The sequence below is a fragment of the Leptosomus discolor genome, chromosome 11 (assembly GCF_034619465.1).
Source record: "Leptosomus discolor isolate bLepDis1 chromosome 11, bLepDis1.hap2, whole genome shotgun sequence".
Taxonomy (NCBI): domain Eukaryota; kingdom Metazoa; phylum Chordata; class Aves; order Leptosomiformes; family Leptosomidae; genus Leptosomus; species Leptosomus discolor.
This window is the reverse complement of record NC_141401.1, coordinates 17,461,228-17,473,978: the sequence shown is the minus strand read 5'-3', so window position 1 is coordinate 17,473,978 and position 12,751 is coordinate 17,461,228. Positions and strand designations below refer to the sequence as shown.

Here is a 12,751-nt window from a genome sequence, read left to right as displayed (position 1 = left end):
TTGAGTACATAGCCTGGAAATCCCCAAATTTCCATTTTTTAATGCCATGAACCTCCTCACGCCCTTGGGGGAACAGGTAAATGCTGAACCTACTTACAGAGACCACGTGGACAGGACACAAGCTGGTCCAAGCCACCATTAGCTACCGTTGAGTTATCTGTCACGGAGGACACAAGCAGCTCCCATTTCCTTGGTCTGTAGGATGGAGCAGAGAGGAGCACAGGCTGTGAGCCCCTCAAATGCAGAGCCTTTTCCAGGGAAGTGGCTCCTCCACAAACAAACCAGGCAGCAATCCAGCAAAGCCATGGCACATTCGGTCACTCTTACACCAGAGGATGGCTTCACATGCAGCCTTTGGTTTTTTGATGCAAGATCCAGTCCCTGCAGAGCATGGCCTGGGAGATGAACCACCCGCTCACCCCGCTAGCAAGGGGCTTTAACTCTTCCCCCAGGTCAGGGCAGCTAAGATAGGCTCAGCTCATGGCCTTAAGGTTTCTACCAAAAGGCTGGTTTCCTTCAAAGGGACATTCAAAGCTCAGCCCCTCCAGCTCCCTTCACTCTGTACACAAAGCAGAGTATTAATAGCCAGTCTGGAAGACCATAAAACACTAAATACCTGAAGAGTTCCTGTACCTTGAAATGTTAATGCTAAGCAAAAAAAGAAACCTTCCTGTTAGCAAATCACTCAGCTCTGTGATATATATACATGGTTGCGTTCCTCCCCTCCAAGCCACAGAACAGCAAACAGCGCTCAAAACCCTAAAATGTTGTTCTACTTACAAGGCATCCTATAGATCTGCTCGTCTCCCCAACGCCCGGACAGGAGAGACTTCGCCAGCACACGCTAGCACTTCTTGATGACTTAGTTACCACCTCAAAGAGCTGACTGGCGCCCAGCCATCCTCCCCTTACAGGATCCTTTTCAGCCTTCAAAAGCGATCTCCCCGGGCCCCCGAGCACACATGGCCTGGCCCCGGCTCTTTCCTGTTCTTCCAAGCCTCCCTTCCCCGCTCGATCGCTGGAGCTCAGCTCCAGCACTGACGTCCTCTCTTCCCTCCCATTGCTCCCTTCTCCTTGCAAAGGGCCTCTCTCACCTACGCTGTGGTGGGTCAAGGGGACAAGGGAGCGGAGATCTGGGGCTGTGTGTGCTGCCAGGGAGGGTGGGTCGGGATCCCGAGCTGGCAGGACAGCGCCAGCTGGAAATACTCGCTTGGAGCCGGTATAGTCACATTAGACGCAGCTCTCTGCATGCGCCGTGCTCAGTGTGGGACCACAGGGACGTCGCAGCCCCTTCACCGCACCACACCGGTGATGCAGCACCCCGGTACCACCACCAGCGTTAGCAGAACCAATTATTTTCAGGATACCCTCCCCAGGGGAGCTCCTTTGAACAACACACCCTATGCCTCCACTTGTCACCATCCATGGACGAGCTGCCACCAGATGCAGCTCTCCCTCCTCCAGCCCAGCTGGCAATGGGCTTGAACCCAGGACCAAGCCCCAGCTCCAGGGTCCTCTTTCAAGGGCTGAGCCCGAGGACAGCAGCCACCAGCCGTACAGCACACAGTTCACTCCGGAACGAGCCACATCCATCTGTTAAACAGATGAGCGGGGCCGTTCCCAGCGCAGGAGGCAGCGTACCTGCATCCCAATGACGGGAGGGAGGGATGCGGGGGCGAGCGGGGGGAGTCTGGGAACAGCATTCATTTGCATAGCACCTGGGGAAAAAAAAAAATCACAACATTGCATTTACATAGCTAATTGAGGGAGCGAGCTTCCCGGAATGAAATTACTTTCTAGCTTGGGAAAAAAAAAAAAAAAAAAAAGCCACACCACCACATCCACAGGATTTGTAGCTGTGATGGTGCCTTCTTCACACGGAGCACCTCGGGTGCTCTTGCCGACAAAGTCCACGCTTGGGCCTAACAGGGGAGCATCTGATTCCTGCAGAGGACAGGGGAAACTGAGGCACGGAGGCTCCAGCGTTCACATCAAGGGCAGCCAAAAGCCCCAACAGGTCTTCTTGCTCCTTTTACACCAGATGAAAAGCGCTTTTAAGTTGTATCGCACCCCGTCCCGTTGATGGGACATAAAATGTGGTGACCTCCATGTCACAACCAGAATTAAAGCTTAAGCCTGCAAAGCAGGCGTGCTCTCTGCATTATTTATCATGGCATGCTTCAAGAGACCCCAAGTGAACAAGGGCCAGACAATATTTTAAAATAAATCTAGACACTTACCAAGTTTTAAACCAATTTCAGCGTCAAGCACAGGGGAAACATCAGCAGATATAAGAGCGTACAATTATCACACTGTATAAAAGCTTTGTGGCTAATGTCTTCCTGCAAAGGGATTTATCCTGTCTGTAGCACGCTGGGATGGAGCTGTCACTGTTCAGCTGGCTGGGAACAAGACTGGGGGCATGGGAGGAGGAGAGATGGACGGCACAGGCATCATGTGCCCTCCAGGGACAAGAGGTGCTGGCCAAAGTCACCACAGGCCCTGCAAGAGGCTGGTGGCCGGGCAGAGCCCCCAGTCCCTTACACCACAGCATCACCCGAGCAAAGGCACCCCCCTCCTCCAGGCTCAGGGAGCATCACCACTGCCCGTGACCCCGTCCATCCCAGCAGCACAGCACACCACTTACCCACCCATGCCAGCCCGCAACCTGAGCTCACCCTAGAAAACGCTGAGTGCGTTTATTTACATCAGATCAGTTCCCTGATCTGGTCCGTGGGCAGGAATGAGTAACAGGGACAGGAATATCTTGAGCAGATGTTGTCACCAAATACAACATATCATCAGGCTGCTGGTAGCTTTAAATCATTTCAGAGCCCCACAGCTTCTTTCCAGCCCTGGACTGCTCTCCCCAGCTCTGCAACTCCTCCAGCTGCTGGCTCAACATCTACGAGAGCTGGGGTGGCTGTCCTCTTGCACCCTGATGAGGGCTCAAGCTCCAGACATTGATCACCACAAGGTAGGAACATCACAAGAAGTCACAACAAAAAGTCCACTGCAATCACCAGCTGCCCTTTATCCTGCACAGGGGTGCTCCCAGCTCTGAATATTTGGGCGTCCTCTCACTCAGACCATCTCCGAGGTTGCCTGCACACAAGGACTCACAGGGAAGATGGACTTCACAGCTCCAGCCCCAAGCATCCTCAAGATCAGCAGCATAGCAACGCAGCGCCGTGTTTGCAAGGCAAACATCAGGAAAGCAGCGGCACAGAAGATGCCGTGCCTGCCGCAAACAGGGAGAAGGCAGGGGAATCACCCACAAGCTGGCCTTTAAAAGCAGAGGAAGGGAAAAATAGGCAGCGCTTTGCTCCACAGCCCTTTCCAGCGGCCTCCCTGGGTGCCAGGTGGAGGAGCAGCTTTGCTCATTAGCAGGTTATTCCTGGCACACTCCCCCCGCATCAGCTCCCCGGCATGGCCGCGGGAGCAGCTCGCCAGGTTTTGAAGCCTTCGGGGTCGCGCGGCGCTCAAGACGCGCGAATCTTCCTTTAAAGAAATCTCACTGAGGCAGATAAATGGTGCTGGGTAACTGGGGTCATTAGGCTAATAAGCAGCCACCACCAGCCTGGAAGGAAAGCAACAAACACGAGAGAGTCTACCCGAGGCGGTTAGCCTCAAAATCTGACCCTTCTCAAGCAGTTACCATCTCCATTGGAGGCGAAACCGGGTCCGTGAGTCAGCACGATCAATCACCCGCCAGCCTTTTCATCAAAATCTCTAATCAAAGCATCGGGGAAGCAGACTTGCAGCTCACTCGTGCCAAGAAGAGGTGCACGGACCCTGTCGAGAAGGAGCCATCCCCCCTCTGTCAGCCTCCTCGTTAGCACGTTGTCATTCCACTCTTGTGCTTCAGGAACAGGGAGATGTTTTCTCCGCTTTCCCAGCACAGCTCTGTTTCCTACCACCATGTCCTCGACAGGGAGCCGCAGGTCCTGCTTCCCGCTGCAGCGGAGATGGGGCTGCGTTTCAGCACGACGACTCATTAAAGGGGACACAGCAATGCCGACGGGTCAGGCATCAAGACTAACTCACCCCTTAACTAGTCCTTCCTAACGCTGCCAGCCAGGAAAGCAAACAGGGAGAGACGCAATTCTTCCTTTATAAAACCTTCAGAGGTGGGATCAGCTGAAACTCCCAGCCTTCTACATCTAGCGGTTATTAAAAAAAAAAAAAAAGCCCACATATAAATAACCTCTCAGCAGGAGCCAAAACTCAAAGACTAACCCCATGGTTTTAAGTGAACGAGGCCAATTTCCTCCTTTGTAGCTCTTGACACATGTTGGCTGCATGCCCCCTTCTTGCCTTGTTCCTAGAGCAGAAGGCTCCGGGCGGCAGGTCCGGGGACGATAAGGAAACGAGCAGTGTAATTCCCAAGGCCTCCCAACACAGCCCTGTCAGCAGCTCTGGAGGCGGCCGATTCCAGCGTGGCTGGAGAAAAGAAACCACGGCGAGAGCATCAGGCAAGAGCCAGCAGCTGCCTGCACACACACACACACCCCCACACACACCCCCCACTTCCTTGAGTTGCCAATGCTGCTCTGGCTGCCGTTCCCTGCGAAGAGCCAAATCCTGCGGAGAAAGGGGTGGGAAACAGCACTAGGATGGCAGGAAAACAGCTTCTGCCCGGAGTTTTTGGTACAAATGGCTCCTTACCCCAAGCACTGGGCTTCCCATGTGCCCTAAAAATCCCTGGGGAAACAAAGTACAGGGCTAATGCCAGCTCCGAAGGGATGGTCAGAGCAAGGTTTGGAGGGGCTGTAAAGCACAAATTGTTTTCACCAAAACACCTCCATTGGGAGTTTCTCCACCCAAACTCTGGCCATAAGACACAAAACCCATGCTGGGCACTACCCATCACACCTGGGTCAAAATTGCAAGCATCTCTTTGAAGCACAAGGCTGGGGCCAGCCTGCAACGCCCTGTCCTGGCATTGCCCCACATCAAGCGACTCAGCTTCCCAAACCACCATCTCAAACACAGAAGAGCCCTCTTCATCCTCACCTCGATGGGGATCTTGGGACAGAGCAGCTTGGGTTTTGTCAAAGCCTTATATCAAACATCCTGACATTTGGTGTGGGAAAACCCGTTTTGGTGTGTTTTGCAAGCACAGAAGGCGCTCGGCATGCAGAGGGCTTAAGCCCTCAGCATGGTGGCTCCCCGGTCCCATGGCATTTCTTGGAGGGCTCACTGGTCACACCACATTTGAACCGTTTTGTATGGCAGCAAGGCACAAAGAGCTGCTGGTTGGGGGCGTGAGATCAAGTCCTAAAAGGATGCACAGACAGCAGAGCTGGAAGCACTGAGCAACATGAATCAGCTGCGCTGCTGTTCTGGTACCACCACCAGCTAGCACAGGAGAAGAGGACAAGCACTAAGGGACAGCAAGGAGCGTGACAGAAGAGGCCACAGCAGAGCTGGAGCCCTTTATACCCACCAGCAGGACAACGTAAAGCAGCAGCACAGGATTAGCGGCCACATCTCCACAGCCATTTGCAAGAAGCTGCCTCCACAATCAGGCTGAGGCCAAGCTCATGGTGGTCTCCAGGCTCTACACAGAGCATCAGTCTCTCTTTGAGGTGCAAAGCTGGAAGCAAATGGAATATCTAACATACCAAAACATCCCTAAGAGTCTAAGGCCATCTCCTGTTGGTCTTGGACCTAGCAGAGCTACTGCCTTCTACAAAGATCTCACCTCTTCAAGCTGGAGTCACTCAACCATCCCTTCACCCCAACCCTCACCACTCCATCCACCACCAAACATCATCCCTCCCACCAACAATAGCTAAAAAAAAAAAAAAGAAAAGAAAAGGCAACTATGCTTTGATTCCAGGTAAAGCATTAATGGGTGGGGGACACCTGGCACCTGGGGGTCATCCCACATCCTGGTCACGCTGGGATGGTCACAACTGTAGCAACAGCGCTGAAGACACCATGCAGGTCTGCTTCTCTGGATTCAGGGGAAGAAGTTCTGCACAGATGACACCAAAGCCACATTGTAAACTGCCAGACAAGACAGCAGCAGCAGGGAGAGCCCAGGGATGTATCTTTGGGAGTATTTCTCTTTTGGCAGCTGCCACTAGTGTGGTACAGCCGCCCCACTTCCTCCACTGCCATCTGACCTCCCAGACACTGCTTGAGCACCACCTCCAACACCACACTGTCCTCCCACAGAAGTGTATTTTCACAGCAGCTTCGGGGCCTGGCCGCAGCAGTGTCCCCCACCTTATAACGTCCCCTCACCATCAGGCCACTCATAGCAGGGGATCTCTGCTCGGAGCACATGCAGGGCATAACCACACTGTGTTTGGGGGCAAAAATTTAGGGCAAAAAATGCACTGGTGGCTTCTACCCCCTCTCCTGCAGAGGGACACGACCGAATCCACCCTCCTCGCTGCCCGAAACCGCAGCACACGTGACCCAGAGAGGCTTTTCAGAAGAGCAGAGTCTCCAGCGGCTTCTGTTTGCCTTTCCCTTGTTTGCAGCAGCGTCGCATCTGGACGCTCGTCAGAAGAGGAGGGAAGGAAAAAAAAAAAAAAAAAAAGCCCTCCTCCTGCTGAACAACCTCTCAATCAAAACAAAGCCCGAGCGGCAGCCAAGAGCTGGGAGGCTCTTTTGTTTAATGCTTAACATCCCCAGGCCAGCCCGCCGAGGAGCAAGCAGGGCGCAGGGGCAACGGTGCAGGCAGCGAGGCGGCAAGGAAGCGCCCACCACCCCAGCAAACGGCCCCCGGGGCAAGCTTGGCCACAGGAACGCAGCCGGCGGGGCAGGCGGCGAGAACAGGCTTACCGAGCCCGGCCGGCGCTTCTCCTCCGTGCACGGCCATTTTGCTGAGCATGGCTGCTCGCCGAGAGCAGCCGTTCCCTCCCGAACACCAGTGCCCCCCCCAACCAAACCCCAGCTCGGTCCAGCCGTCCCAAACGACCCATGGCTTGCTGCCCACCAAGCTGGGCACGGACCCGGTTGTTGGTCCACACGCTCCGGACATGGGTGCATCAGCGCAGACTTGTTTCTCTCCCTGCTGCAAGAGGTATTAAGCTCCCACTTCTGCCTGCCCCCTCCCCCCTCCCCCACCAAACATCTTTTGGGGCTCCAGCAGCATGGGCTGGTGCAAGGAGCTGCCCAGGCACCGAACCACAGCCTGAGGCAAACCTGTGCTAGGTGCTCAGCCCACCCCAGAGACCCTAGAAGGTCTCAGCAGGGTTACTGCCAACAGGTTTCACCACGATCAGCCCTATCCCTGGCAAAGTTATCACTTGTGTCCCAACACACCAGTGGCATCAGGTTCGAGGAGGGTATGTAACAAGCCAGGGCATGCTGCAATGGGAGGATACGGCCAAGGTACGCACCTAGAAAAAGGGCGTTTGGGATATTGGCTTCCTGAGGCTTCACCCTGGGAAGGAGCGACCAGAGGAGCCATGGCGTCACAGCAGCAAAACATGTCCCATCGAGTCGACGGGCCATGTCCACAGGCTCCATCGCTGCGATGTCAGACACAGGAACAAGGGTGATCTCGGCCACGGACACCATGCCAGCTCAAGCACCTGCTGACCTGAAAGGGTGTCTGAAAAAACCCAAAGCAAAGCTCTTTCCTACATCCAACAAGGACTGGAGGGCTGCAAAACCTCACAGTGAGATACTTAAAGAGTACAAAAGCAGAAGGAGGGGCAAACAGCAAACTGACTGTGACACCGAAGCACCTTATCAAGGAAAAATACTCGCTGCTAAAGTGCTCTTTAATCCAGCCAAGGAAATACAATAAAGCCTCCTGGCTGGAGGCTGACTGCTCAGCATGCATGTATGTATGGGGAAGGTCATCTACCCCAGGCTGCAGCCGGTGGAGGGAGAGATGATCTCTCTTTCTTCATCCCCAGATAGAGACCAGCCTCCCTGCCCAAAATGGAAGCAGGAGCAGCACAGGGTTAAGCAGAGGACAAACTGCTGGAGACCAAAGGTTGGGCTGAGTCACATTGTTGGCCGTTCCTGTTTCAGTCTGAGCAAGTTTCTCACTTCCCAGGCAAGGTTTGTCCCCAGGGCTCCAGGAACCCATCGCCTTGGTCCCCGCAACGCACTCCCTGGAGAAGCTGCCCTCCCACAGCCAGCATGTACCTCTGCTCTTCACTTGTCCTTCAGACTCCACATGCCATTTTCGGAGCATCTCTGCTGCCATCAGGACACGGGAAGAGCCCAATGCCACTGCCCACCTCCATCTCATCCCCTCCGTCGTCCACCCTGCCCCAGCCTTCAAACCATCCTCAGGCTCTTCCTCGAGAAATACAACTTCTTTCGCACCCCTTGCCATACAGACACTTTTCTTCTCTCCCACGGCTTTCCCAACCCAAAGAAAGCCATCCAGCTGCCCTCAAGAGGCTGACAAAACCTCCTGAGCACAAACGTGGTATTTTCCTGCAGATCCAGGTCTTAAATCACTCCTCAAAACGTAGCTCAACCCTCCAGGCTGAGTCTTCATCAATGTGGTTGTACCCAAATCTGGACAAGTAAAATGGCAGAACCATCCTCACAGGGTATCTGTACGGAAGTGACAGAACAGTTTGGGTTGGAAGGGACCGTCAAAAACGACCTAGTCCAACCCCCTGCCATGGGCAGGGACACCTTCCACTACACCAGGTTGCTCCAAGCCCCGTCCAACCTGGTCTTGAACACTGCCAGGGAGGGGGCAGCCACAGCTTCTCTGGGCAGCCTGTGCCAGTGTCTCACCACCCTCATCGTAGAACACTTCGTCCTAATATTTACTCTAAATCTACCCTCTTTCAGCTTAAAACTGTTGCCCCTTGTCCTGTCACTATAGGCACTGTTAAAAAGTCTCTCTCCGTCTTTTTTACAAGCCCCTTTATATATTGAAAGGCTGCTCTAAGGTCTCCCTGGAGGCTATTCTTCTCCAGGCTGCACAACCCCAACTCCATCAGCCTCTCTCCATAGCAAAGGTGCATCAGCCCTCTGATTGTTTTCATGACCCTCATCTGAACCCACTTGAGCAGGTCCATGTCTTTCCTGTGCTGGGGACCCCAGAACGGGATGCAGTACACCAGTGTGGTGGGCGGAGGTGTCTCACCAGAGCAGAGTAAAGGGGGAGCATCACCTCCCTCGACCTGCTGGCCACACTGCTTCTGATGCAGCCCAGGGTGCGACTGACTTTCCAGGCTGCAAGGGCACAGTGCCAGACAATGTCCAATTTGTCACCCACCAGTATCCCCAGCTCTTTCTCCACAGGGCTGCTCTCCATCCATTCACCCCTAGCCTGCACTGATAGTGGGGATGGGCCCAACCCAGGCACAGGACCTTGCACTCAGCCCTGTTGGAACTTCATGAGGTTCACATGGACCCTCTCCTCCAGCCTGTCAAGGTCCATGATGTTCGGTCCCTGTCTTCATAATCGCCACCTCTCTTTGGCGTTTCTACCTGCAGAGGGTTTCTGCAGCTGCATCAGTGAAAGAAATAAATCCTTAACAGTAAAAACACAGGAAAATCCATGCAGGGTACGACCAAAGGTCCAGCCAGCTCCTGTGCTGGCTTCGACAGCAGCCAGCAGCAGATGGCTATGAAGGAACATAACAGCCAAGCATGTTGAGATATTTCCCAAACCACTTCCCAAGCTCCAGCCCTCCTCAGGCTTTTCCCAAACGAAAAAGATATTGCCCTGTATACCACCCCGATGAGTTCCTCCTCCACAAACACACCCAGGTGCCCCAGAGCATCAGTGAACTTTCAGCATCCACAGTTTTTTGCAGTAGCATTCAAGTCCATCATGCAAAAGAGCATCTGCTCCTCTTCCTGGTTTCATTCACTCTGGTTCTGCTGCCAGAAAGGACAAGGAAACAACACGTCGTCTCCACACCACTCCTTAATTTTACAGGCTTCAGTCACCTGCCCCAGTCAGGAGTCTTCCTCTCAAGTGGAGGAAGCACCAACCTACTCAGCAGCTCTTCTCCCAGAGCCACCCCATTGCCGACCATCCCCACCCCCCCTTCTCTCCCTATGTGCTCTATCTTTTTGCAGATGGAAAAAAAAAAAATCTACCCAACATCTCACTGGTCTCAGCAACTCTCCCAAATCCACTGAGCACTCCCCACCCATCCCTTCCCTGTGCTCAGCCCCGTGACACCCACAATAAAGCAGAAATCCTCCTCGGGAGCCACCGTCTGCAAACACGGCGACGCACACCTCGATACCCCCCAGCCACTCTCCCGACATCCCAGCACGTGTTGACAGCAACAGGGCTGAGCCACCCCAAACAGACGCACTCGTGATGCTCACTCCGTGTTCAGCAAACGTGTGGCTTCACAGGCACCGAGCGGCGACACCACGCGTGCAGCTTGCGCAGAGGAGCTTCTGCGCCAAGCGTGAAGACTCCACGCACTCAAAGTCTTCCCCCATCCGCCCACAGAAATCACATCAGCCACTGCAATTACTAAGAAACAAGCTAACCGAGCTGCCTCTCCAGCTGCTGTAGCCAGAAATGGCTGCACAGGCACCCAGAACCAAATGCCGCTCAGATGGCCAGACAGCCATTCACCCCGTCGGCACGTGCTGCTGGTGGAGCTTTTCATGGCCCTGGTGACCTGGAAGAGCAGCTTCGCCGTCTCAGCATCACTGCTGCATGTTAGCAGAGGAGCGACACGTAAAAAAAAAAAGCACACCCACAGCAACCCGTTGGCCCAAGGCAGAGCGTCACCACAAGTGGGACAAAGCCCACATACCAACGGCAGACCAAGAAACGAGGCGGTAACTCCTGTCAACCTTGTACCTTCTGCTTGCCCGCACACCCACACAGATCCCACATTTACTAACACGTTAAGGTCTCCTTCTCTGCAAATGATGCAACCAGAGAGAAATAAATTCCTCTGAGAGCTGCACGGAGCTTTGACACGCAAGGTGAAGCCACCAGGAAGCAAAGCATGGCAGCCAACAGACACTGCCCCGTCCTGTTGGGAGCTGTATCAGGCACAGGACCAGGACATCACCTTCACCGCCAGCCCAGGCTCGTCCCACAGAGCAACAGGAGCCAGAGAGGCTTGGACCCACTCAGCACAGCCACAGCACCAAAGAAACCAAATCCCCAAGGGTACAGCAGGAGGGTACCCTGACGTGCAGTGACTGCAGGCAGTTTGCTGCTGCACAGCTCCCAGAAGCCAGGCCCAGCTTGACCGGTGCCCTCCCATTGCCACGTCCAGACCCCGGCACACCATACGGCCAAACAGTCTTCACACCAGAACCAGGCTGGCCCCCAACAGTACAAGACACATAGTCCCGCCGTAAGCTCCCGCTTCCTCGTCATCCACACTGGCGCAGGAATAACCACCAGAGCCGAGTGGCAATGCCACCTCCACCCGCAGCCCGACAGCTTTCTTACCTTCTCCGACTTCACCTTTTTCAGCTGCCGGCACTCACTTTCCCCATCCTCCAGCTCTGACTTAACTCCCAAGGGATTGAGCGCAGCTCCCGTGTCAATAGCTATACTCCCAAGCTGCTCGGCAGCAGCAGGCTCTGTCCCCTGGCCCCCATCATACTGTCCCACCCTCACTGCGAGGGCCAGGGGCTGCAGCACACTGGGCTCCTTCTCCGTCGCAGTCCCCGCACCCTCACTCCTTTCCTTTTTGCTTTTGGATGAGCCGCCCTCCTTCTCCTTCTTGGAGCCGGCCACACTGCGAGACGCCTTGGCCGATTTCTCCGAGCCCTTCGGGGTGACGGCAGGCACCAAGCCGCCTGAGTTCGCACCGTCCCCAGAGCGTCCTTGAGCCTCCTTCTTACCACCAGCTCCCTCGCTGGGAGTGAACAAGGAGGTCCCTGGGGTTGGCTTGCCACTGTCCTTGCCACTCTTGCTCCTTTTCGACTTAGATTTGCCTTCCTTGCCTTGCGGGCCCGGCACTGGGCTCACAAACTTGATGTTATCCGGTAGGGTTGCCACCGCATTGGGTGCCGGGAGCCCCACCTCTTTGGAGCCCGACATTTCCAATTTCTGCTGATCCTTCTCCAAATCAGCGTCCAGGTCAATGATGAGATTCCCTACACCAATGTCCCACTCATCCCCACTGTCGTACGTCTCAACCGGGTTCGCATCGATTCCTTTCCCTCCGGAAGCTCCACTGCTCAAGGACATCTTAGAGTTAACGGCCCCTCACGGTTCAAGGCTCTTCCCCGCCTCCACGCCCTGGGGGTCACCTACTTCCTCGGGGGGCTTCCAGCAGTCCAGGTCTGCCCAGGTGACGGCATCGCTGCTGGAAGGGAGAGCAAAGAGAACAGGGTTACACTTGAAGAGCCCCAGCCCCGGGCAGGCAGATCTGCCTTCATCGGCAGCCAGATGTGCAGGTAGGAGAGGTCCTGGGCAGGGTGAAAGCCCCCAACCTCCCCCCACTGTACGGCCCAAAGCAGCATCCTCCTGCCACCCTCCCCTGGGCTGGGGGCTGCTCCTCAGCCGTCCCCACAGCAGCAGCCATCTGGCACCAGTCCCTCGATCAATACCAGCCCTGGCAGGTCACGGCTCTCAGCTCCAACAAGACATTACTCACACGTTTCCCCGCTCGCCATTTCCCTCTGAATTATCGAGCGCTGCCCCTGGGAGAGAGGATTGATTCCTCTCCTACCGATGCCACCTGGGGGGGAGGGCTCCTCTCTGCGCCAGCCTCGCTGCAAGGAACGAGAGCCACTCGCCGGGGAAGTCGAGTGCCTTGGTGGGAAATCAATCCCAAGCTTCAGAGTGCCTGTGACACTTGGGACGCGC

General features: G+C 55.1%; 1 protein-coding gene across 1 annotated transcript in view; it reads right to left on the bottom strand.

Annotated features, from left to right (window-relative positions):
• Window positions 1–12,152, bottom strand: part of ZNF609 (zinc finger protein 609) — a 59,222-nt gene extending 47,070 nt beyond the window's left edge. Inside the window, exon 1 of the mRNA XM_086471488.1 lies at window positions 11,384–12,152. Within this exon, the coding sequence (XP_086327614.1) occupies window positions 11,384–12,130 (747 nt within the window). The 5' untranslated portion in view covers window positions 12,131–12,152. The remainder of the gene's footprint in view (window positions 1–11,383) is intronic.
• Window positions 12,153–12,751: the final 599 nt, after the last annotated feature.